The sequence below is a fragment of the Salmo salar genome, chromosome ssa14 (genome assembly GCF_905237065.1).
Source record: "Salmo salar chromosome ssa14, Ssal_v3.1, whole genome shotgun sequence".
NCBI classification, from domain to species: domain Eukaryota; kingdom Metazoa; phylum Chordata; class Actinopteri; order Salmoniformes; family Salmonidae; genus Salmo; species Salmo salar.
This window is the reverse complement of record NC_059455.1, coordinates 67,297,811-67,323,847: the sequence shown is the minus strand read 5'-3', so window position 1 is coordinate 67,323,847 and position 26,037 is coordinate 67,297,811. Positions and strand designations below refer to the sequence as shown.

At 41.0% G+C, this 26,037-nt stretch overlaps 2 protein-coding genes across 14 annotated transcripts in view; one reads left to right on the top strand and one right to left on the bottom strand.

The window, feature by feature from the left end:
* Nucleotides 1-3,019, bottom strand: part of LOC106569872 (semaphorin-4A) — a 51,679-nt gene extending 48,660 nt beyond the window's left edge. For 4 of the 13 annotated variants that reach the window (XM_014141572.2, XM_045694723.1, XM_045694724.1 and 1 more), the window contains exon 1: nt 1,602-1,910. The gene's annotated coding sequence lies outside the window, so the exon portion shown is untranslated. Of the gene's footprint in view, nt 1-1,601; nt 1,917-2,372; nt 2,441-2,620 lie in introns of those variants that run through there. The other 9 variants (XM_014141573.2, XM_045694725.1, XM_014141568.2 and 6 more) reach the window with 6 other exon arrangements.
* Nucleotides 510-14,294, top strand: LOC106569873 (uncharacterized). The gene is made up of 9 exons (XM_045694727.1): nt 510-733; nt 7,863-8,035; nt 8,570-8,890; nt 11,048-11,368; nt 11,500-11,598; nt 12,279-12,309; nt 12,394-12,434; nt 12,822-12,865; nt 13,608-14,294. The coding sequence occupies exons 2-9, from the start codon at nt 7,960-7,962 to the stop codon at nt 13,695-13,697; spliced, it is 1,023 nt and encodes a 340-aa protein (XP_045550683.1). The 5' UTR covers nt 510-733; nt 7,863-7,959; the 3' UTR covers nt 13,698-14,294.
* The last annotated feature ends 11,743 nt before the right edge of the window (nt 14,295-26,037 follow it).

The following is a 26,037-nucleotide window of genomic DNA, read 5'->3' as shown; positions in this document are numbered from 1 at the left end:
TTGCATTTATAGCTAACATTAGGCCCTGTGTTTTTAGCTTGCTAAAATAAATCAATACATAAATAGATACAGTATCCTATTAGCCACGTTATGACTGACTCGTTATCATTGCCTATGCTAGTATGATTGTATTGACATTCCCAGCCTTCGTTACATTCAACCATTTTTGTCCAAAGTATTGAGGCATTAAAACTGAAACAGTGCATCCCGATTGGCTTGAGGCAGCAAACAATGTACCAGGCCAGCTGAGATTTACAACCTGATAGCATCATGTCAGTTCCACTTTAAATCAACAAATACTATAGTCATTTACAAAAAGGTTCATGATACAAGACTGTACATAGCTGACACGTTGCTTGGTGACACGTGTGTGAATGAAGCATACAAAGCCTCTCTTAACTAGACAAACCAGCAGATACCTGCACTTCTGCCCACCACACCCCTTTATCTGCTATCAAACATTACTCATTGACTCATGATACAAAGATCTGAGGGGGAAAAAACACACTTATGAACAATACTGTCAGATGAAAGGGTTGGACAACGACTACCTGCCAGGTTAAAAGCATCAGCAAGCATGTCCTGAGGCGGAAGCAGAGTTCATACAAGATGATTGTGCTGTGCAAGCTTTAGTTTCAAGAGCTGTGGAATTCCTCCTCAAAAGGGCAGAAGCAATTGTTTGTGCCCCTCTGATGCACACTTCAACCATCTATCCGATTTTCCACCTCAGTAGGTAAGAACAAGAAGACCCTCCCTCTCCATAAATACAATAGTCAGTCAATTATGACTTCCTTGCCTTTATATTTGCAGCCAATCATGGCTTTCCCTTGGCATTAGGTCGGCCACAGAATAACAAAAAAGGCATTCAAATCACTTTGTTACAGATGTAGCCTATTCTCGATCTCTGTGCAGCAGTGGAATCAGGGGGTAGACTCACGTTTGAGACCGAGTGTAGACAATCATAACACGTTTCGCCATGTTATGAGTTAGTTTGGAAACGTTGCCAGGAAAACAGACAGGGCAAAGGTTATGTGCCAGTGAACATAGCTGATATTTTCACTGCTGATATTACTCAACACCCACAAACGTTGAACTCCAGAGGGAACGCTGGAAGCAAGTTGCATAACGTTACAATAACAACCAAGTCCAAGAGCATGGAAAACAGTCAATACATTCCACAGCGAGAGTCCGCCACAGGCAGAGGGAAGCACATGGTTTCCTATATTCATCCCAGAAGTGTTGCGTTCTCTACGTATACAGCGGGCAAAAGTCATTCGGAATCATTTGCAAAATACAAGCGTGCATTATCACACATGTGCATCGGTTGTTTTGTTCCGTTTCCAGTTACAAGGCAAATTACAGAAACATGTGCAGGCTCCCATGAGAATGCTGGCTATAACATGGGCTGTTTGCAATCAAAACACTCACTGAAAAAAAAAGGGTGAGCTAGCAAACGTTAGCAGGCTAACGACATCCTCGTTGTGCTGGTTGAAATGTGCAAATTTAAAGTGCATAACTAGCTATATAGCCATATTTAACGTGTTGTGCAAATGAATTGAACAAAAGCTACTAAAATGCCCTACTCGACACAGCTTTCTTACCCACATCTCAAAGTGCAGAGGATTGTGTACCTTCACCGTGTTTGTTTATATTTCCCTCCCGTTGATCTAACCAGAGCGCCCTTGAGTTCAGGTAGACGGTCTGCTTGTTGTAGAAGCCTACCTACGCCACTAAGGTAGCAAGCTCTCTTCTCGCTACGAGCGAAATAAATCGTGCCCACAAGAGGAAAACTCTGACCGTAAACATTTGCTCATGGCGCTCCCAGATGAAAAACGCCTGGCCTGCTTTCTCCCACACAATTGTATTGCCCCTGTTCAGCGAAGTGAACACACACCGTTGATCAACAGATTGCTGTCAGTGGACTGATCTCTAGTGATCAACAGGCGCCATCTACAGGAGGAAAACCGGTTAGACTAACCAACGTTTATATTATCCTCTGTTGCTTTTAACACAATATTGTAGGCTATACGACTTGAGGTCACATCATTACATTTTCCCTTCATTACAATTCATGTTAACACATTTTTTTCAATGCCATTGTCAACTTAAAACCCAGTCTGGCTTTTACTGGCATCAACCACTACTAACTCAACTTCAGCAGAGCATTCTGGCAGACATATTACTTGACTATCCGTTTTTGGAAACAAAACAATGCCGATTATAATATTTGAATAGGTAGGCCTAGCCAAATTGAATTGATCAAAACCTGAAACTAAGATGGCCACTTGATATCTACAAAATGACAGAAAAGCTTCTCATAGCCTAAGCTTTTAATTACAAATCAAACCATTGGGTAGACTTTTCACACATACCTTGCAGGCGAAACCACCTCACAGGTGATACCTGGATGAGTGTTGCCTATAACGTGCAAATAAATTACCTGGGGAAAAAGTTACATATTGTTAAACCATTCATTTGTTTGATATGCTGGATCAGCTTGCTGGGTATAAAACAAACGTTAACCTACATGATGCATAAACCCCAACATCTGCCTGCAACCCTGCGCCTCAGAGCTCATGACAGGTGCGGACATGTACTGTAGATAAAGAATCAGTTTTACCTGGTCATGACTTGATCTTGCTCCCTCCACAGAATTTATCTTCAGTCAATCTCTCTCTGGTCAATTCTCGTTGGGACGGTTTACAGAAGGTCATTAAGGAAATGACAAGAGAAACGCTTATTATAACGGACCGTCATTTTCTTCTCATGTAGTTTAAACCAATTTGCCACCGCAGCCGCTATCTTGGATAGTCAGATGGGCGTTACATGCCTATACCGGCGGCAATTTTGAACTAGGCAGTTTAACAACTGCTCAAACATATCTCGCCCTATCAACGCTGAGAAAACCTCCAATGAAGAATTTCTCAAGGGATAATCGTGAGGACGAAACGGGTTAGGGTAATGGGGGTAACTAGCCCAGACTAAGAACAATGTCTAATTGCTGACACAAAAAAAGCAATGTTTGGAGAAAAGTTGGTATGTGGATAAAGGTCATGTAAATAAATGGCTACAGTATTTTAGTTATTTCATGTTTTAGAGAAGGGGCGTTAAAAAACCAAAAAACAAAAAATACCCATTTTTTTCTTTAGTAAGTAATACTTAAAAGCTAAGTCTAGTTGTCTTATTTTATTATTTTAATAAAATAATTTTAATATTTTAATTATTTTAATAAAATATGGGGGGAAAATGGTGTTGCACGTGTCACCATTAATATCCTGACTATGAGGAGATTTGATGGAAAGTCTCCTCTTTTTTTTTTTTTTTTACTCACCTGCACATTCATTTTCTTGTTCGATATTTGTTGTTCCTTTCCCATACAATCCATTATGTACAATTGCACTAAATAGCATTTGAATAATGCAAGATTTTAGATCCCAGCAGTCTTTAAAATGACATTCAGGAGCAAAAGGTTTTCAATATTTTTTAATTCATTAAAAACAATATTCATTGGAATATAATATTGGAATGGAATATAACATTTAATAACAATAACTTAACTAATTAATTCAGTGTAACATTGATGTGGCAACTCTCTTATGCTCTGCTATTGCACAATTCTAACTTGTACATAGGTAACAAATAAAGCTATCCCAAGTGAAATTGGAGCACAACTCAAGTTAGCATAAACTAGCGCTAACTGGCCTATTCATTGTCTAAATGACAGGTAGAAACCCATTCATAACCATAAAGGGGCCAGTTACCCTCGAGTTGCCCTCAACACACTCATCCAACATATTACTACTTTAGTAAAAATTCATTAAAAATGTTCTCTCTAAACAAATGGATTGTTTATCTCAAGGCTTTCCTACTTGTATATTTAAAAAAAAAAAAAACATTTATAGATCTAACTTCATTGGAATATATCTACAACTTTTTCTAAATTGAAATAAATTTGATCAACTTACCACACGCGTTTTGTTGAAATATCTCCAAAAGTTGTAATGACACAGGACATTTTTGGTTGAGCAAGAGTAGTGTCAGCCAGGGAAAGTGTTGGGGAAATCATTTGGTAATATCTTGTGGTCTTAATGTGAATTACGGGGCGGCTAGCTACCCCCTGAGGGCTAGTTACCCCCTAGTACTATATTATTGACACAATGCTTGCATCGCTTGTTTAGACTGTCCATTATTGGCTCCTTCTTAAACCGGTCTATTTATTGTCATCTAAAGTATTGATCCTGACATTTAGGCTTTATTAGCTCGAGGGGTCCAGTTTTAGCCACAGTTATGTATAGGCTACAACACATGCGTAATTGCTGGTTTTGAACCGAGGTAAATTGTGTTTTATATTGGACATTCGGTGGATATTCGGTTTTCTCTCTCAATAGCTATTGAACTAAGCATGTCATGCCTATGAAGGATGGTATATTCTGAATCAGGGGTGGATGGAGAAAAATCCACGCTTTTTGGTGTGTGTGTGTGTGTATGTATGTATGTATGTATGTATATATATATATAGTGTGTGTGAGTTTCAATCTTCAATAGCTCTTACACAAAGCATGCCATGACTATGATAGTTATATATTCTGAATCAGGGGAGGATGGAGATTTTTTTGTTGTTGTTCAATAACATTTTTAATAGCATTGTTTTTTGTTGGGGGGGGGGGGTGTAATTTTCTCCATCTTCCCCTGATTCAGAATATATCATTGTTCTAATCATGGCATGCTTGGTTGAAAAGATATTGACTGAATAGTCACAGAATTTCCAATATACAGTGCATTCGGAAAGTATTCGTACTGCTTCATTTTTTTCGTATTGTGTTACATTATAGCCTTATTCTAAAATTGATTAAATATGTTTTTCTCATCAATCTACACATATTACCCCATAATGACAAAGCAAAAATGGTTTTTTTGAATTTTTTGCACATTTCTTTTTCTTTCAAAAATAAAAAACAGAAATATCTTATTTACAGTACATAAGTATCCAGACCCTTTGCTATGAGACTCGAAATTGAGCTCAGGTGCATCTTGTTTCCATTGATCATCCTTGAGATGTTTCTACAACTTCATTGGAGTCCACCTGTAGTAAATTCAATTGATTGGAAATTATTTGGAAAGGCACACAGCTGTCTATATAAGGTCCTGCAGTTGACAGTGCATGTCAGAGCAAAAACCAAGCCATGAGGTCGAAGGAATTGTCCGTAGAGCTCCGAACAGGATTGTGTCGAGGCAAAGATTTGGGGAAGGGTAGCAAAAACATTCTGCAGCATTGAAGGTCCCCAAAATACAGTGGCCTCCATCATTCTTAAATGGAAGAAGTTTGGACCACCAAGACTTCCTGGAGTTTGCCGCCCGGCCAATCTGAGCAATTGGGGGAGAAGGGCTTTGGTGAGGGAGGTAACCAAGAACCCAATGGTCACCCTGACAGAGCTCCAGAGTTCCTCTGTGGAGATGGGAGAACCTTCCAGAAGGACAATGACCCTAAGCACATCGCCAAGACAACGCAGGAGTGGTTTCGGGACATGTCTCTGAATGTCCTTGTGGCCCAGCCAGAGCCCGGACTTGAACATCTCCGGAGAGACCTGAAAATAGCTGTGTAGCAACGATCCCCATCCAACCTGACAGAGCTTGAGAGGATCTGTGGAGAATCATGGGAGAAACTCCCCAAATACAGGTGGGAAAATAAGATTTTAGACTCAGCAGCTACCTCGGAACAGCCCTTTGTGTGGATGGCAATGTTACAAACTTTTGCAGGTCTTTGCACCTTTTCCAAATATGCAAAATCGAGGGGTAAGTGTATTGACAGCTCCTGCAGATATTGGTCCATAGCCTACACTTTATCTGACATGGTAAATAAACGGTACATGTTGCCATAACACATTATTCAATAGGCCCGCAAATCCAAGCAATTGTTACAATCTAAAAGTAAATACCTACAAGTAAATACCCTGTTATTAATGTAGCTAAGTAGGCTGTTGATTTATACGTTTATAATTTGTCTTTGATAGGATATAAGCCATGGTAGTGTCTTCCGACTGTCTGCGACTCGAGAGACAAGGTAAATGGTGGCCTAACCACCGGGCGTAAATGTTTAGCAAAAGAGGGCGCGCGGGCATTGGCATTTGAACGCGCTTGTTTGTGCCAATTGTGCGTCTATAATGCATTAGATCAATACACCAGGCTGTATCACAACCAGCTGTGATTTGGAGTACCATAGGGCAGCGTACAATTGGCCCAGCGTCATTGTAAATAAGAATTTGTTCTTAACTGACTTGCCTAGTTAAATAAACGTAAAAAACATGTATTTTTAAATAGATTGAAATATCTTCAAGTTCACCCCCAATCATTGTAAGTCCAAATGTTTTTTATTTTAATCTAGAAGCATCTATGTGAATGTTATGGGGAAATTATTGGAGTTCACAGTTCAGCATCAGTTTTAGTTTATTCATTCGACCATTAAAAACCCCCACAAAAAACAAGCACACAGTCTGGGACTTATTTCCATTGTGGTCCTCTTGATCATTCATTCATCCGTCAAACACTGCATTAAAGACTTGATGCAAAATATTAACTCTTGACAGCCACAAACTCATAGCATAGTTGTGTTGTAAATGCTGATATTTTCCACCAAGACTGAGAACGTTTTCTTTACGCATGACTGGAGCATCAGCGCATTTAGCTCCATCGCCATGCAGTCTTTGACTTTACAGTGAAGACAAAATTCTCCGTTAGACATATTTTCAGTTTTACTTAGGTCATTTCAATTAATCTCTTTTGTTTTAGCCTAAACATTTTATTGTAATTGAATCAAACTCCTTTGGCGATTTCCGGACATATGTTCAGACTGACATGTTCAGCAATGCAAGCATTGTCATGCACACTATCTCAGAGTTTCCATGAGCATGGTGGTCTAGAAACCACAATGGTAAACAGGTAGTTTGTGTAGGCGCCGAGTCAAGCAATTTTTCCTCGCTCGGTTGCAACGTCGCTTGCGCCCTTTGTGGTTAGATCAAGGCAAGCAACGTTAGAAATAAATGGCAGGAGTTCACGAACGTAAGCATAAACACGGCTGAATATATTGTCACTCTGGCCATTCGATCTGTATGTAGCTCTTCGTTTTTTTAAATGATCGGCAAGGCCTATCCAATACAATGTTGTTTTTCCCCACTTGATTATGAACTATAGCCGAATTATTGTGTTCATATTAAACATTGCAACTGTTGTTTTGTTATATAAGACAAAACTAAGCATTATGAAGCACGTAACTTTCTATTTGAATGTAGGCTATCTAATGTTTCTCTTAAACTTTTTTTGTTCTACTTTTGTTTTTATTGCCGCCTGGAAATAAAACAGCCTGTAATGCACGTTTGTAAATGGGATTTGGCTTGGAATCATCATTAGTTGCATGCAGAGCCATGAGTAAAGATAATTATAGTAAGTTCAGATAATTAGGCAATGTTAACTATTATAATAACTGTAATATTATTATGTAACAATACTATATTGGCATACAGGCCTCTGACCTAACGTTTTTAGTGATGCATTGTTTAAAAACGAGGATTATTGATAAGATAAAATATAATAATGAGGAAATAGCCTAATATTAATATTGAATTAAGACCATGTCAAATAAAATTCACAAAAAGTAGTTTCGGCCTATACTACTTTACAGAACACTAGGCCTATAATATGTTCTTAGAGTGAGGGAAAAAAAGCTAGGTCGGTGCAATCTTCTCAATCTTCTCGCATTCATTCGAAAAACATGTTTTGTTGTTGTCTTTGCTGGAATCTGACCTAACTTTTCTTGCTCACAGTTTGAGTTATAACGCAGGACTTTTCATGTGTTCATTTCCTGTAAGATGTTGTCACGGCGGTCTCGCTTTTTGAGATGTAGGCTCGGCCTAGGGGCAAGACATCTTCATCTCCTAAAGGTTGCTCAACGGACTCAAAGAGACGATGCCCTTCAAATTTAGTGAAACTAAAATGCCAGGCCCCCTGCTACTTCTGCTGTGCTGGAGCTATGTCTTGAAAGGCAAGTATGACACTATATTCTGCACACGTTGACAATGTGTCGATAATTAATTTAGAAAAGGTACATTCAGCTAGGCTAACGCTAACTCATGATGACAGTGAGGGCTTTAGACTGTTTCATCATTACTCTGAATAGTCCTACATTCATTTATTTCAAGAAATATCCACAGTATTCTAGTCTGCCTACGTTGTAAGTTTTTCATGAACTTACGTGTATGTGAGATGAAACAGTGATCTGAAATACAGTATGACATTAAAACTATAACCTGGTTATAATGTAGTTTTGTTCATGTTATAATCAAGCAATTTCAAGATAATTAACATCTTAGGTTAGACAAAGCAGACGTATAAGATTCAATTTCGAAATATTTTTACAAGTTGACAGTGATTTAAGCTTTTTTTCTCTGTTCTGTATCCATGCTTGGTATATTCATGAAAAAAAAGTTAACAAAGTTATGAAAACGTACCAAACATGCTAAACAGTAATTAGATGAAATATATGTTATATTCTTGTTATTCCTAATTCTGTTTTTAGCTACACAAGCATCAGTTATAAACCAGACACCTGGAGTGGTGATGGTGAAAGCTGGTGATCCAGTGACCTTGAATTGCCATGTGAGTGAGATTCTCACCTACTGCTTCTCTGTGAGTTGGATAAAAGTGGACCCCAGGACCGGAACACACATGAGTACACATTTAAAGGTTGATAACATTTCAAAGGAACAGGAACAGGACAACCTATGTTCTGTTACAATCACCAGTGCAAAAGTGAGCGACTCTGGCATGTACTACTGTTTGGCTGTTCACTCCAGAATGGTGTACTCTGGCAATGGTTCTAAGGTTATTATTTTGACAGGTAATTTAATGTCTTGTATGTTCATATTTATTCACAAAGTTTACTAAATTAGAAAAATATCTTGTGCTAAAAAACTAAAATGTATATAATGACATAAACCTTTAAAAAATAAACACAAAACTGAATGTTAAATCTAAATGAAACAATATATATATAGCACCAGACAAAAGTTTAGACACCTACTCTTTCCAGGGTTTTTCTTTATTTTGTGAAGATATCAAAACTATGAAGTAACACATATGGAATCATATATTAACCAAAAAAGTGTTAAACAAATCAAAATATATATTTGAGATATTTCAAAGTAGCCACCCTTTGCCTTGATGACAGCTTTGCACACTCTTGGAATTCTCTCAACCAGCTTAATGAGGTAGTCACCTGGAATGCATTGCAATTAACAGGTGTGCCTTGTTAAAAGTTCAGTTGTGGAATTTCTTAACTTAATGTGTTTGAGCCAATCAGTTGTTTTGTGACAAGGTAGGGGTGGTACACAGAAGATAGCCCTATTTGGTGAAAGACCAAGTCCATATTATGGCAAGAACAGCTCAAATAAGCAAACAGAAACGACAGTCCATCATTACTTTAAGACATGAACTTTGAAAGTTTCTTCAAGTGCAGTCACAAAAACCATCAAGCGCTATGATGAAGCTGTCTGTCATGAGGACCGCCACAGGAAATGAAGACCCAGAGTAACCTCTGCTGCAGAGGATAAGTTTATTAGAGTTAACTGTACCTTAGATTGCAGCCCAAATAAATGCTTTGCAGAGTTCAAGGAACAGACCCATCTCAACATCAATTGTTCAGAGGAGACTGCGTGAATCAGCGATACGCCATCCCATCTGGTTAGCTTCATTTGTTTTTCAACAGGACAATGACCCAAAACACACCTCCAGGCTGCGTAAGTGCTATTTGACCAAGACGGTGCTGCATCAGATGACCTGGCCTCCACAATCACCTGCCCTCAACCCAATTGAGATTGTTTGGGATGAGTTGGACTGCAGAGTAAAGGAAAAGCATCCAATAAGTGCTCAGCATGTGTGGGAACTCCTTCAAGACTGTTGGAGAAGCATTCCTCATGAAACTAGTTGAGAGATGCCAAGAGTGTACAAAGCTGTCATCAAGGCAAAGGGTGGCTACTTTGAAGAATTTCAAATATAAAATATATTTTGATTTAACATATATATATATATATATCAGTTTTTCACATTTCCTGACATTTAATCCTAGTAAAAATTGCCTGTCTTAGGTCAGTTAGGATCACCACTTTATTTTAAGAATGTGGAATGTCAGAATAATAGTTGAGTGATTTTATTTCAGCTTTTTTCTTTCATCACATTCCCAGTGGGTCAGAAGTTTACATACACTCAGTTAGTATTTGATAGCATTGCCTTTAAATTGTTTAACTTGGGTGAAACGTTTCGGGTAGCCTTCCACAAGCTTCCCACTCCTCTTTCTATTCTGGTTAGCGCCAGTTTGCGCTGTTCTGTGAAGGGACTAATTCACAGCGTTGTACGAAATCTTCAGTTTCTTGGCAATTTCTCGCGGGGAATAGTCTTCATTTCTCAGAACAAGAATAGACTGACGAGTTTCAGAAGAAAGTACTTTGTTTCTGGGCATTTTCAGCTGTAATCAAACCCACAAATGCTGATGCTCCAGATACTCAACTAGTCTAAAGAAGGCCAATTTTATTGCTGCTTTAAACAGCACAACAGTTTTCAACTGTGCTAACATAATTGCAAAAGTGTTTTCTATTGATCAATTAGCCTTTTTAAAATGAGAAACTTTCATTAGCTAACACAACGTGCCATTGGAACACAGGAGTGATGGTTGCTGATAATGGGCCTCTATTCGCCTATGTAAATATTCCATGAAAAATCAGCCATTTCCAGCTACATTAGTCATTTACAACATTAACAATGTCTACACTGTATTTCTGATCAATCTGATTATTTTAATGGACAAAACATGTGCTTTTCTTTTAAAAACAAGGACATTTCTAAGTGACCACAAGCCTTTGAACAGTAGTGAATATTCTTTTATCCTAAATCCAGTCATTGTTTTTGATTTTATTTTAAATAACCAGTTTACCATGAGGAAAACCAAGTTGGTAATTGTTAATAATATAATTGTTTAAAAGGATGACCATTTTGTCCTTAGAGAGAGAAAGGGAAGGGAACAGCACTAAAGCTCCAACCATCCAAATCGTCTCTTCGCCAGAGGTTGACAGCTTCTTCATCCCTCTGCTGTGTTTGGTGTTGGAAGTGGTCCCGTCTCAGGTCCGTGTGTTCTGGCTCATAGACGGGAGAGAAGAGAGTGGACTCACTGACTCCACCTGGACAGACAACAGTGATTCAGCCACAGAGTTCACTAGGAACCAGATTCTTGTCCAGGCAGAGGAGTGGGACAGACGAGCAGAGTTTACATGTGTGGTGGAGTTTGAGGGGCAAAATATCACCAAAACACTGCTGCAGCACAATGGTAATTGCATTAGACCCGAGATTTACTAAGCGTTTGCACCTGTTCTTTCAGTAAGGGATTTAACACTGAAAACAAAGATAAAACTTGAAAATATCTTTATTTAGACTTCTTTGTCTTTATTTTCACCATAGATTCCAATGCCATGTGCACAATGCTGATGTATGGGGCCTCTGCAGCTGCTCTCCTCACCATAATAGTTGCTGTCACTATCGCTGTGTGTCTGCACCGTGGTAAGATCAAATCAATGAATATTGGGCCAATACTGTATAACAAACACCAAATGATCTTGTGCAAGACAATTTATACCATTGTACTCAGCAAAGGATGTTATGACCATTGTAATTTAGGGGACACACGCCCCATCAATTGGTACATTTGCAGGATATAAATGTACAAGATGTAGTCTTTTTTATAACTTACTAGTGCCCACTGAAAAACACTAAGGGCATGTTGTAATTCCTATGATCATGGGTAGTCGTGTAGGTAAGACAGTTCAGTGGTCAGACCTATATGGTTTGTTTTGTTACACCATACAATAGGTGGCTAAACATGGGAGTCAAGATTTTATTCCATCAGGCCATTTTCTGAGCAAATGGAATAAAAACGGATTTCGTAGGTCTATATTTTCTCATTCACAGGAATGTTGAGAATTAAAATCTGTTGATAATTCTTGACTTTGTTCCTCTTTCCCCTCTTTCACACAAGTCAGGCTCTCTGTAGTGGTTCTAGTGACCTTTATGGCAAGTGTCTGCTACATTTAGACAGTTCTTTTGCAGTCTACTCCACCTGCTTTTGAGATCAGAGAGTGAATATTAACAAATGGCCATGGACAAAGAACATTATCAGTGAATCATGAGGCTTTCTTCAACCTGGATATTAAGTGTGTTAATTCTATTGTTTTTTCCTATAGGGCATCCTGTGGTTATTGATGCAGATACAAGGTTTGAGTCTGACATTCAATCCAAAATTGGATTATAGAAAAGCCTGTGATTGCTAGAGTGTGAAACCCTCTGTTTTAATTTCAGACAAAGAGGCATGGGCACTGAGAACAGACAGGATCAGTCTGGTAATTATTATCATTTAATTTTAGGATTGGTACAACACAACAGCCGACTACTTTAGAAGGATTTTAAGATGGCTTTTATCAACTTGGAGGAAATTAGTGGCGGAAATGTTTTAGCGTTTTCATTATCTTTTTAACTCTTCAGTTGAAATAGATTGAATGAATGAGCTTTAATTAAATATTATTTGTTCCCTAAATTGCTCAAAATAAATCGTAGAGAAACACATTGTGTACCATTGTAGCACTTTGAGACACCCTTAGTTTTCACTGCATCTCTTGATGGAGTATGCAGGGTTGGTTGATTGAAGGATTCCAAGTCTTTTTGAAGTTGTCTGTTGGGGGATGTCATGTCTGCATTGGTGTTTATGTTCTGAGTTGTGACGTTTGCAGGGAGACGTGGAGAAGCAAGAAGGGCAGTCAGATCATCTGTCTCGGTAAGTAGCTGTTGTATTTGGGTTAAACTATCATTTTTGCTCGTGCTAAATGTTTTTTATGTTGCATGATTTTATAATCCATTGCCATGCTATCAGATTTTCTAACATTGTGAAGGTGGTGGAACTCATTTTCTATCTCCATTTCGGCCCAATTTAACTCTTGGGGCCGGTTTACTGGGAATAGATTAAGCCAATAGTCATTGACTAAAAAAACATTTGATATGGACATTTTCCATTGAACATGGTTTTTAGTTTATATTTAATTATTTTATCGGGAAACGGCCCCATAGTGTATTCATGTTGACAAAACACGAATGTTATGATCCGAACATACTGCGCTGAAATGTCTCGTACTGGTGTATTACTTGTTAAGTCTAGTGGAATTACAGTACTTATAGGTGATATACCTGGTTGTGTAAATACACATTGACATTTGTACATGGATTATATTTGTAAACAAACTCAAATGAATTGAGGCTAAACCTACCTTCACCCTAGAATGATTGTTTTAGATTACTCAGTTATCTCCATTGTGAATGTATTGATTGACTGATGTAATATCACGTCCATAGTATGAATAGTCACATATGAGAGCCTGGTTTACATTTGCAGTATTGCTGCCCCAATTCAGTCCACATAAAGTATTAAAGCAGTTTTGTATACTTGAATATAAAGCAACAACTATACTGTACCTATTTCTGAACCCTTGAGAATTAACTCCCTGGTGTTGATCGTTCCACAGGAGGTCCAGTATGCGACTTTGGACCATACCAATTTTGGGAGACGCACAAATACAGTTCTCCAATCAGATTTTGACAAAGAAATTACATAAAGGTTCCAGGTATTCTTTCATGATCTAGATGCTTATAAAGTTCCACTGAAAACATCTTAAGATTATTACATATGTATTTGTGTACAAAGAAAGAGCCAGTGTCCGCAATTGCAAAGTGCCCAGAGCCAACGATGCGGCACAGAGCTCTTTCTTTTATACTTAAATTCAACTGTGGAATAGACTCCCATTCGTCATTAAGCTGTCCCAGTCCAGAAAGGTTTTCAGAGGTCAGGTTAGAGCCCTTCTGTCAGAAAAAGTCTACAGGTCTAAATAGGAAAATTACTGAAATATTCTTGAATTTCTTTTGATTGTGAATTTGTTATGGTGTAGGCTTGTTAGCGACTTATCATCGACCCATGTCACAGGAGGTTGGTGGCACCTTAATTGGGGAGGATGGGCTCGTACTATTGGCTGGAGTGGAATAGTATCAAACACATGGATTGATGCCATTCCATTTGCTCCGTTCCAGACAATATTATCAGCCGTTCTCCCCTCAGCAGCCTCCACTGGCCCATGTATTTCCATGTCTTTTCTTGTGTTGTGTCCTGTTTTTGTCCTACACAGAAGACCACATTGGAAATAAATGTTCTTACACTATTGTGTGTCATCCTCTGGGATTCTTTGTACTTTTAAAACGAAGAGTTTTATTATCCAAAATCAAATCAATCAATCAATATGGCTTGTAAATGAATGCTTTTGTTTTTCTTTGATTTCATTTTATTACCTCTTATCTAATTTATCATTTCCCTGGAACTATGAGTGCCAACCAGGCCTCTGTTTTTGAACAGATATCTAAAACATATGTTTAAAAACTTTGCTTGAATGCAAAAAAAATATGATAAAATTCTCAAAGCACTTTGACAAACTGTACGTCTTATTTCTCTGAGCAAAATGAACAGGCTCACTGTTTTTGGAACATGAGTTGTTTGATCCTGCACAGACTGCAGATTGTGTAACATGAGAAAGTGTCACAGGTAACAGGTGTAGGACTGTAGCCTTGGGAACAGAAGCTGACCACAGACCACAGTAGTTTAAGCTTTAGCTGCCTCTCGCTCTCTCTCTCTCTCTCTGCGAGGTGTGGTATTCTGAGCATGATATGCTTTTGGACAGACACCACTTTGATAAAATCCATGCTTCACTTATAACAAACCACTAGCAGATTCTATATGCAGGCTTTTTCACCCAATAGCGCATTATGCTAGAAAACCTTTTTACTTTTGTGATATGCTATCAGCTCCCATCCTATCACCTAACCTCAGCAGCTTTCACGATATGAATGAAACTCAGACAATAGATGGAATGTGCTGTTATTATTGTAACAGTTCATTTTCTACAACAACATTATTTTAAAGGATTGGAAAATGGTTATGCTCCCACTTAGTTCTGAATGGGAAATAAAGCACCCTGGCTGATGAGTGACAAGGATGTGTATTCCATCCAATTCACACAGGATTTAATAAAAGGTTTAGTAGGTTTCAATGAAGTGTAGCTGGATTCAGTCATGGTGAAATCAAGTAAGTAATGGCAAGACAGAACAAAAGTATTACAATGAAATGTTAATGTACTCTTAATACAAAGGACAGTAGTCATTTTGTGTAAGTATAAAACCCCACAGTTATACACTTCTACAGTATGATACAACATGAGGCAATGTAGACTTATCACAGAAATAATCATTTTGTAAAATATGACGGCTACTTTTTAAAACGTTGATACAGATAACTTGGTTAACGGAGTTTCCTACCTAATGTGTTTGAATAGTTAACTCCAGCCTACCTGATGTTTGAATAGTAAAAACAACTACAGACTATCTGAGTGACAGGACAGGTAGATTTATAGTAAACACTCACATCTACTGGATGTTTGGAGACAGTGACACAAGATGACTGCCACTAGATGAGAAAGAGGAACATTTCATCGTGACAGTACTTGAAGGATAGATAGCACTTTATGGAAGCACTAGGCTCCTCTAACATATTATATGTGTTATGCATATTGCATAAAATGTAATGAAATCAAAAAGTTAATAAGTAAGAAAATTAGTCAAACTAAAATATCCTATAGCCTTTCAAAACCCAGTTGGCCAGCCGTAAGAGAGAAAATGTACTACATACTTAACATCTTCCTAGTTGGTATGAAGCACTCCGATTCTCTCAAAGCACTTTTATTCTGAATTTGGTTTACTGCAGTTTTCACAATGAAAGCCCTCCTCCTTTTCTTTAGTTTGTGGATTTTCTGTTGCTTTTCTCAAGCTAGCCTAAAGAAGAAACTGAAATTGTTGCATGTTGCGTTTATATTTTTGTTCAGTGTAGTTACACGTGTGCGTGAATGATAGTCAAAAGTAAAAACTAAAGAAAAATGTAAAACAAAAAAATCTAACTGAAAGCGCTATCTGTGTTCATTCAAAGATTTTACTGAGTTACAGTTCATATGTATAAGGAAATCAGTCAATTGAAATAATTTCATTAGGCCCTAACCTATGGATTTCACATGAGTGGAAATACAGATATGCATCTGTTGGTCATAGATACGTTATGGATTAGAAAACCATTCAGTATCTGACGTGACCACCATTTACCTCATGCAACGCGACACATCTCCTTCGCATAGAGTTGATCTGTAGAATGTTGTCCCACTCCTTTCAATGGTTGTGCGAAGTTGCTGAATATTGGCGGGAACTGAAACATGCTGTCATACACGTTGATCCAGAGCATCCCAAACATGCTCAATGGGTGACATGGTGAGTATTCAGGCCATGGGGACATTTTCAGCTTCCAGAAATTGTGTACAGATCCTTGCAAGAAGTTGCCATGCAATATCATGCTGAAACATGAGATGATGGCGGCGGATCAATGGCATGACAATGGGCCTCAGGATCTCGTCACGCTATCTCTGTGCATTCAAACAGCCATCGATAAAATTAAAATGTGTTCATTGTTCGTAGCTTATGGCTGCTCATACCATAACCCCACTGCCACCATGGGTCACTCTGTTCAAAATGTTGACATCAACAAACCGCTCACCCACACAACGCCATCTGCTCGGTACAGTTGAAACCAGGATTCATCTGTAAAGAGCACACTTCTCCAGCGTGCAAGTGGCCATCGAAGCTGAGCATTTGCCCACTAACTGCCAAACTGCAGTTAGGTCAAGACCCTGGTGAGGACGACGAACACGCAGATGAGCTTCCCTGAGATGGTTTCTGTCAGTTTGTGCAGAAATTCTTCAGTTGTGCAAACCCACAGTTTCATCGGCTGTCTGGGTGGCTGGATTCAGATGTAGAGGTCCTGGGCTGGCGTGGTTACACGTGGTCTGCGGTTGTGAGACCAGTTGAAAGTACTGCCAAATTCTCTAAAACAACTTTGAAGGCGGCTTATGGTAGAGAAATTAACATTAAATTCTCTGTCAACACCTCAGGTGGACATTCCTGCAGTCAGCATGACAAAATGCACGCTCCTTCAAAACTTTAGACATCTGTGGCATTGTATTGTGTGCACATTTTAGAGTGGCCAGCACAAGGTGCACCTGTGTCATGATCCCACTGTTTTATTAGCTTCTTGATACCCCACACCTGTCAGGTGGATGGATTATCTTGGCAAATGAGAAATGCTCACTAGCAGAGATGAAAACAAATTTGTGCAAAACATTTGAGAGAAATTAGCTTTTTGTGCATTTGGAACATTTCTGATCTTTTATTTCAACTCATGAAACATGGGACCAACCCATTACATGCTTAATGAATGTTTAATGAACTACAATATCATACAAAAACACATTTTACCTGAATTGTTGCTCTTGCCTGATAGTTGTGCCCATGCAGTCAGTGTAATGAGAAGAAGAAGAGCGGAGACAATTCCCAGCACCCTGTAGAGACTCACTATGGTGTAACTCAGTGGAGAAGTCTGACAGGACACACAATAACATCTCATCAAATGGAATGGTACAGTTTAATACAAAACGTTTTTCAATATCTTCATATTCACTGAATTTGTCAATTGAATAGACTACTTACTACATGAACATACTGTCAATATTATTACAGTAGTACAAACTATGATATTAAGGGAAGAGGAGTTCCCATTTTGTTGCAGGGTTTTGGTGAAGGAAATAAAAATGGTTTTAGATCATTTGGAAACAGATTTATAATTATATATAAAAAAATTTTTACAAATACATGCCTGTGTGTCACGGTTGTCGTAGGAATGAGCAGACCAAAGTGCAGCGTGTGTGTCGTTCCACATTTTATTTATACTGTGAAACTATGCAGTACATAGTAAATAAACTGAATACACAAAACAACAAACCGTGACGCAGAGGTGAAACATACACTACTCAAAATGAATCTCCCACAAACCCAGGTGGGACAAACCCCAACTAAAATATGATCTCCAATTAGAGACAACGATGACCAGCTGCCTCTAATTGGAGATCATCTCAAACAAAGCCCAACATAGAAATACAAAAACTAGAACAACCCAACATAGAACAATTAAACTAGAAAACCCCTGTCACACCCTGACCTACTCTACCATAGAAAATAACAGCTTACCATGGTCAGGACGTGACAGTACCCCCCCAGAGGTGCAGACTCCGAATGCAACTAAAAAAAATAATTAAAAAGGGAGGGTAGGGAGGGTAACAAGTGTCTATGGCGGCTCTGGTGCAGTACACAGAACCTTATCATCCAGCGAATCCTCCAGTAGAGGAGGCGGCTCTGGTTCAGGGCGTAACACCCCGCTCCGCCCGCTGATCCCTCTGCTTTTGTATCACTGGAGGTTCTGAACTGCAGACCGCCGCTGGAGGTTCTGGACTGCAGACCGCCGCTGGAGGTTCTGGACTGCAGACCGCCGCTGGAGGTTCTGGACTGCAGACCGCCGCTGAAGACTCCGGACTGCAGACCGCCGCTGAAGAATCAGGACTGCAGAACGTCGCTGGAGGCTCCGGACTAGAGAACGTCGCTGGAGGCTCCGGACTTGAGAACGTCGCTGGAGGATCCGGACTAGAGAACGTCGCTGGAGGCTCCGGACTAGAGAACGTCTCAGGAGGTTCCGGACTGTAGGCCGTCTCAGGAGGTTCCGGACTGTCGGCCGTCTCAGGAGGTTCCGGACTGTCGGCCATCTCAGGAGGTTCCGGACTGTCGGCCGTCTCAGGAGGTTCCGGACTGTAGGCCGTCTCAGGAGGCTCCGGACTGTAGGCAACGTCTCAGGAGGTCCCGGACTGTAGGCCGTCTCAGGAGGTTCCGGACTGTCGGCTGTCTCAGGAGGTTCCGGACTGTCGGCCGTCTCAGGAGGTTCCAGACTGTATTCTGTCTCAGGAGGTTCCGGACTGTAGGCTGTCTCAGGAGGTTCCGGACTGGGAACCGTCTCAGGAAGTTCCGGACTGGGAACTGTCGCCGGAAGCTCTGGACTGGGAATGCGCACTGGAGGCCTGATGCGTGGGGCTGGCACAGGTGGCGCCACACTATTACCACGCACCTCAGGGCGAGTGCGGGGAGCAGGAACAGGACCCCCGGACTGGGCAGGAGCACTGGACGACTGATACGTGGGGCTGGCACAGGTGGCGCCAGACTGGTAACATGCACCTCAGGGCAAGTGCGAGGAGCAGGCACAGGGCGTACCAGGCTGGATAGACTCACTGGAGGCCGGGTACGTGGGGCATACACAGGATATACTGGGCCGTGGAGGCGCACCGGAGGTCTCGAGCGTATAGCTGGCACAACCCGTCCTGGCTGGATGCTTACTTTCGCCCGGAAAACGCGGGGAGCTGGCACAGGACGAACTGGGCTGTGAATATGCACTGGCGACACAGTGCGCAGCGCCGGCGCAGGATATCCTGGGCCGAGAAGGCGAACTGGAGACCAGGAGCGCTGAGCTGGCACCACCCTTCCTGGCTGAATGCTCAACCTAGCTCGGCAAATGCGGGGCGCGGCCACAGATCGCACCGGACTGTGAATGCGCACTGGTGACACAGTGCGCATCGTCGCATAACACGGTGCTTGCTTCTTCACTCGCTCCCCACGGTAAGCACGGGGAGTTGGCTCAGGTCTCCACCTTGACTCTGCCAATCTCCCCGTGTGCCCCTCTTCTGCTTCCGTTGTTCCCGTGCTAGTTCCTCGTCTCGTTGCCGCTCTGCTCTCGCTGCCTCCACCTGTTCCCATGGGAGGCGATGCCATCCAGCCTCGATTTCCTCCCACATCCAGCATCCCTTGCCATCCAGAATGTCCTCCCAGGTCCATGTCTCCTGACCACGCTGCTTGGTCCTTATGTGGTGGGAGCTTCTGTCACGGTTGTCGTAGGAATGAGCGGACCAAAGTGCAGCGTGTGTGTCGTTCCACATTTTATTTATACTGTGAAACTATTCAATACATAAATAAACTAAAATAACAAAAACAACAAACCGTGACGCAGAGGTGAAACATACACTACTCAAAATGAATCTCCCACAAACCCAGGTGGGACAAACCCCAACTAAAATATGATCTCCAATTAGAGACAACGATGACCAGCTGCCTCTAATTGGAGATCATCTCAAACAAAGCCCAACATAGAAATACAAAAACTAGAACAACCCAACATAGAACAATTAAACTAGAAAACCCCCCTGTCACGCCCTGACCTACTCTACCATAGAAAATAACAGCTAACCATGGTCAGGACGTGACACTGTGACTATTACTGAATAGAAGTTAAAGTAAAATTTGAGATACAACAAAACAATATAAAATCAGCTTACATTAATGTTTTAATAGTTCAAATGCTATTTGACTAACCTTTAAAAAATCACTGTGGTGCCGATGCCTAAGTAGATCAGTGGCTATACAGTGTATTCAGAAAGTATTGGGACCCCTTCCCTTTTTACACATTTTGTTACATTACAGCCTTATTCTAAAATTGATAAAATCCAAATTCTCATCAATCTACACACAATACCCCTTAATGACAAAGCGAAAACAGGTTTTTCTAAATGTTTGTACATTTATAAAAAATACCTTTACATAAGTATTCGACCCTTGCTATGAGACTCGAAATTGAGCTCAGGTGCATCCTGTTTCCATTGATCATCCTTGAGATGTTTCTACAACTTGATTGGAGTCCACCTGTGGTAAATTCAATTGATTGGACATGATTTGGAATGGCACACACCTGTCTATATAAGGTCCCACAGTTGACCGTGCTTGTCAGAGCAAAAACCAAGCCATGAGGTCGAAGAAATTGTCTGTAGAGCTTCGAGACAGGATTGTGTCCAGGCACAGATCTTGGGAAGGGTACCAAATAATGTCTGCAGCACCCGAGAACACATTGGCCTCCATTATTCTTAAATGGAAGAGGTTTGGAACCACCAAGACTCTTCCTAGAGGTTGCCGCCCGGCCAAACTGAGCAATCGGGGGAGAAGGGCCTTGGTCAGAGAGGTGACCAAGAACCCAATGGTCACTCTGACAGAGCTCCAGAGTTCCTCTGTGGAGATGGGAGAACCTTCCAGAACAATAACCATCTCTGCAGCATTCCACCAATCAGGCGTTTATGGTAGAGAGGCCAGACGGGAGCCACTCCTCAGTAAAAGGCACATGACAGCACGCATGGAGTTTGCCAAAAAGCACCTAAAGGACTCTGACCATGAGAAACAAGACTTTCTGGTCTGATGAAACCAAGATATTGAAGTCTTCGGCCTGACTGCCAAGCGTCACGTCTGGAGGAAACCTGGCACCATCCCTACGGTGAAGCATGGTGGTGGCAGCATCATGCTGTAGGGATGTTTTTCAGCGGCAGGGACTGGGAGACTAGTCAGGATTGAGGGAAAGATGAACTGAGCAAAGTACAGCGAGATCCTTGATGAAAACCTGCTCCAGAACACTTAGGATCTTAGACTGGTGCGAAAGTTCACCTTCCAACAGGACAACGACCCTAAGCACATAGCCAAGAAGACCCAGGAGTGGCTTCGGGACAAGTCTGATTGTCCTTGAGTAGCCCAGCCATAGCCCGGACTTGAACCCGATCGAACATCTCTAGAGAGACCTGAAAATAGCTGTGTAACGACGCTCCCCATCCAACCTGACAGAGCTTGAGAGGATCTGCAGAGAAGAACGGGAAAAACTCCCCAGATACAGGTGTGCCAAGATTGTAGCGTCATACCCAAGAAGACTTGATGCTGTAATCACTGCCAAAGGTGTTTCAACAAAGTACTGAGTAAAGGGTCTGAACACTTATGTTAATGTGATATTTCATTTTGATTTTATTTAGAAAATGTGCCAAAATTTCAAATAAACTGTTTTGTCTTCGTCATTACGGGGTATTGTGTGTAGTTTGATGAGGGGGAAAAAACAATTTTATACATTTTAGAATAAGGCTGTAACAAAATGTGGAAAAAGTCAAAGGGTCTGAGTAATTCCCGAATGACGGCACGTTGTATATGACAGCACAGTAGTAAATCCCAGAGTCGGTGACAGCTGCGGTGTAGATGAACACAGGGCACATCTTCTTGTCATACTGAGACCTGATGTTGATAATGATGTTCTTGGGGACTCACAGCACCCCGGGTTGTGTTGGCAGTCTCATGCAGGCAACGGTATAACAGTAAGATGTCAACCCCTCCAGAACGCAGTTCATGGTGATGTTGCCGCCAACCACGTCCTCAACAAAAGGTCGAAACTGGGTCACTGTTGAGTCCTCCAACATGATGGACCCTGCACCTGAATATAGAAACATGGTAATTAACCAAATGCTTTGCATAGATTGATATGGGGTTAAAGTGATAGTTCACTTTTATTGAAGTGATACTGAAAGTGTTTTTATTTTATTTAATAGGTCAAAGGGGAATCGCTATGATAAAAGAGCTGTAGTGAAACACATATCATTACATATCTCACGCTATCTTGAATTGCGTAGAATCAATGAATGAATGACAATAAAGGTGCTTTTAATTTCAAAACAGTTTCTGCAACATATTACAGTGACATTTATGTCGTTTTTTAGAGAGCTGTCTCTCGATGCAGTCCGTGGCAGATTCAGGGGAATGTTTTATTTTGAGGCATGTCAGTACATTTTTCAGTCCAAGTAATTATAAGCTATTTATGGTCTGTTCACATCAGTTTATCTTTACAAGGCTCATCTTTACATTTTATGCAAGCCTCTCTTCTTAAGCTAAATCAAACGTGGACACAGACTGAAATGCTTTCCAACCTAAATGTGCAATATGGTGGTCTTGTCTTTGACCTGGTAAAAGTTGTGAGGCCATGTCAGTGAGTAAAAATAGACTGCAGACAATTGATGCTAGCATTCTGGTTAGCAACCTCGGACAAACTAACATCTTTTAAATAGAAGAAGTAGTTACACAACACTCAGACATCATTTACAAAGGAAGCATTTATGTTTAGTGAGTCCACCAGATCAGAGGCAGTAAGGATGACCAGGGACGTTCTCTTGATAAGTGTGTGAATTGGACCTTTTTCATGTACTGCTAAGCATTCAAATTGTAACTAGTACTTTTGGGTGTCAGGGAAAATGTATGGAGTAAAATGTACATCATTTTCTTTAGGAATGTAGTGAAGTAATAGTAAAAGTAGTCAAAAATATAAATAGTAAAGTAAAGCACAGATGCCCCAAGTAATTTTACTTAAGTACTTTACACCAGTGCAAAGAGGACACAACAAAGCCTCTGCTGTACCACCTGACTTGATAGGTGTCACTTCCTGTCCACTGCTCTGGCACAATGATAAACAGAAATCAAACCACATTTAGGGCTACTCTGCTACTGAGTCTCACATACTCAGCTACACATCTCACATTCTTTTCAGTAATGACAATAGGAGTAACACATTATAAATGTATACTTATCCTTCTACTTTTCCATATGAAAATGTTATTACTCCACTTAAATTAGCCGATATGTTTTAACTCCTCATTTGGAAACTGGTTGCATGTAACGCATCTTCATTGGCATCAACTGAGTGTACAAAACATTAAGGACACCTTCTCTTTCAAATCAATTCAAATCAAATCAAATGTATTTATATAGCCCTTCTTACATCAGCTGATATCTCAAAGTGCTGTACAGAAACCCAGCCTAAAACCCCAAACAGCAAGCAATGCAGGTGTAGAAGCACGTCTTTCCATGACATACGCTGATCAGGTGAATCCAGGTGAAAGCTATGATCACTTATTGATGTCACTTGTTAAATCCACTTCAATCAGTGTAAATAAAGGGGAGGAGACAGGTTAAAGAAGGATTTTCAAGCCTAAGGACAATTGAGACATGGATTGTGTATGTGAGCCATTCAGAGGGTGAATGAGCAAGACAAAAAATTGAAGTGCCTTTGAACAGGGTATGGTAGTAGGTGCCTGGGCATCCTCATTGTGTCAAGAACTGCAACGCTGCTGGGTTTTTCACGCTCAACAGTTTCCCGTGTGTATCAAGAATTGTCCAACACCCAAAGGACACCCAGCCAACTTGACACAACTGTGGGAAGCATTGGAGTCAACATTGACCAGCTTCCCTGTGGAACCCTTTGAAACCTTGTAGAGTCCATGCCCTGAGGAATATAGGTTGTACTGAGGGCTAAAGGGGTGCTGGGGGTTCTTGATGTTTTGTACAATTCTTGTATGTTTCTTTTTGTTGTCAATATTTGCTCATATTGACCAGTATTACTTTAACCCGCTTTTCTGTAATCCATTGTGAGCAACTAAAACAAGACAAGAGCTGTCTTTTAATAGTAGCTAGTTGTAGCTGAAATGTGAGATGCGATGATTCTACCGAGGTGTTTCCTTATGTTTTTATAGTCCGTGTTTACACTGCTTTAAACAGACAAGTGGACAGGAAACACAGGCCCATACAGAGAACACAGCCTTGTTTTTGATGAGTCGTCGTGTGGTTAGAGGTGGAGAGAGACTCTGTGCTAACACTGTGAGCTCCTCGGTAGACGGCTGTATGGTTTTACAAACACATACAAAATATGTGATGATTGCCGAAGTATCCATTACTAAACATTATACCATATTTTGATGAATGTGTATACTGTACTTTACTTTCCTTCTTTGAATTGTAATGCCTTGCTGTGTCCATTAGGGGTGTATGATGTTGAATGTTGAGCATTTTAATCATTTTGGCGTTATGCCAACTACAGGAAATTGCGTTATTTTCATGTATTGTACTGGATATCCTATTGTGCCTAACAATTAATGCATTTATATCAAACTGCAATAAACAGCCACTATGCATGTTTGTTTTTATTTGTAGTACTGCGGTGCTTCTAAGTCCATTGCTCTCTAAACCCCAAGGTGTGCACATTTTGGTTCTGTCCCAGCACTATTAACACATCAGATTCAACTCATCAAGAGTTGGGTGATTAGCAAAAGACAAGTACAGATCTAGACATATGTCACGTCCTGTCCAGCAGAGGGAGCAATTGTATTAGTTTTGGTCAGGACGTGGCAGGGTTTTTGTGTGTTAAGTGTTGTGTTGGTGATTGGACTCCCAATTGAAGGCAGGTGTGTTGAGTTGCCTTTGATTGGGAGTCCTATATAGTAGTGTGTGTTTTTCTTTGGGGTTGTGGGTAGTTGTTTTTGTACTGCGTTTGTTAGCCTGCAAAACTGTTGCTGTCGTGTTTATTGTTTTTCCTGTGGATGCCTTACTTGAGTTTATTAAAAGTATGAGTATTCACATTCCCGCTGCGCCTTGCTCTTCTCTCCACTACAACTTCTGTGACAGAACTACCCACCACCAAAGGACCAAGCAGTGGACGAACGAGGAAGAAGGATGGATGTGGGCGGAGATAAGGATGAGCGTTTCCAGAGCTATGGAAGAGTTTAGTAAACTCGAGAGGCAGCCTCAATAATTTTTTTTGGGGGGGGCACAAGGGCTGTTTGACGGGGCGAGAAGGGATCCCCAGGCCAGCTCCCCGTACCCTGTTTAGGCTGAAACAGACTGGACAGGTCCCGTGCTTTGGGGTTGGGGCTGTGGTGAGGCCTGGGATTTTCAGGCCGGTAGGCACAGTACCAGCGCCCCGCATGTGCCAGGGCGAAGTAAGCATCGAGCCTGAAGGGGTGATGCCAACCCTGCGCTCAAGACCGCCAGTACGCCTCTACGGTCTGGTGTGTCCCACAATACGCACTAGCATGGAGGTGCATGTCTCCAGGCTGGCATGTCCAGTACCAGCCCCACGCATCAGGCGTATAGTGCATCAGCCCAGCCTCGCCAGTCAAGAGTCGCCAGAGCTGCCCGCCAGTCAAGAGTCGCCAGAGCTGCCCGCCAGTCATGAGTCGCCAGAGCCGCCCGCCAGTCAAGAGTCGCCAGAGCCGCCAGCCAGTCATGAGTCGCCAGAGCCGCCAGCCAGTCATGAGTCGCCAG

Coding starts and splice junctions, on each gene's coding strand:
- LOC106569873 (XM_045694727.1), top strand. CDS start 7,960: ATGCCCTTCAAATTTAGTGAAACTAAAATGCCAGGCCCCCTGCTACTT. Junction 8,036..8,569: donor CTGGAGCTATGTCTTGAAAG/GCAAGTATGACA, acceptor TTCTGTTTTTAG/CTACACAAGCATCAGTTATA. Junction 12,435..12,821: donor GAACAGACAGGATCAGTCTG/GTAATTATTATC, acceptor TGACGTTTGCAG/GGAGACGTGGAGAAGCAAGA.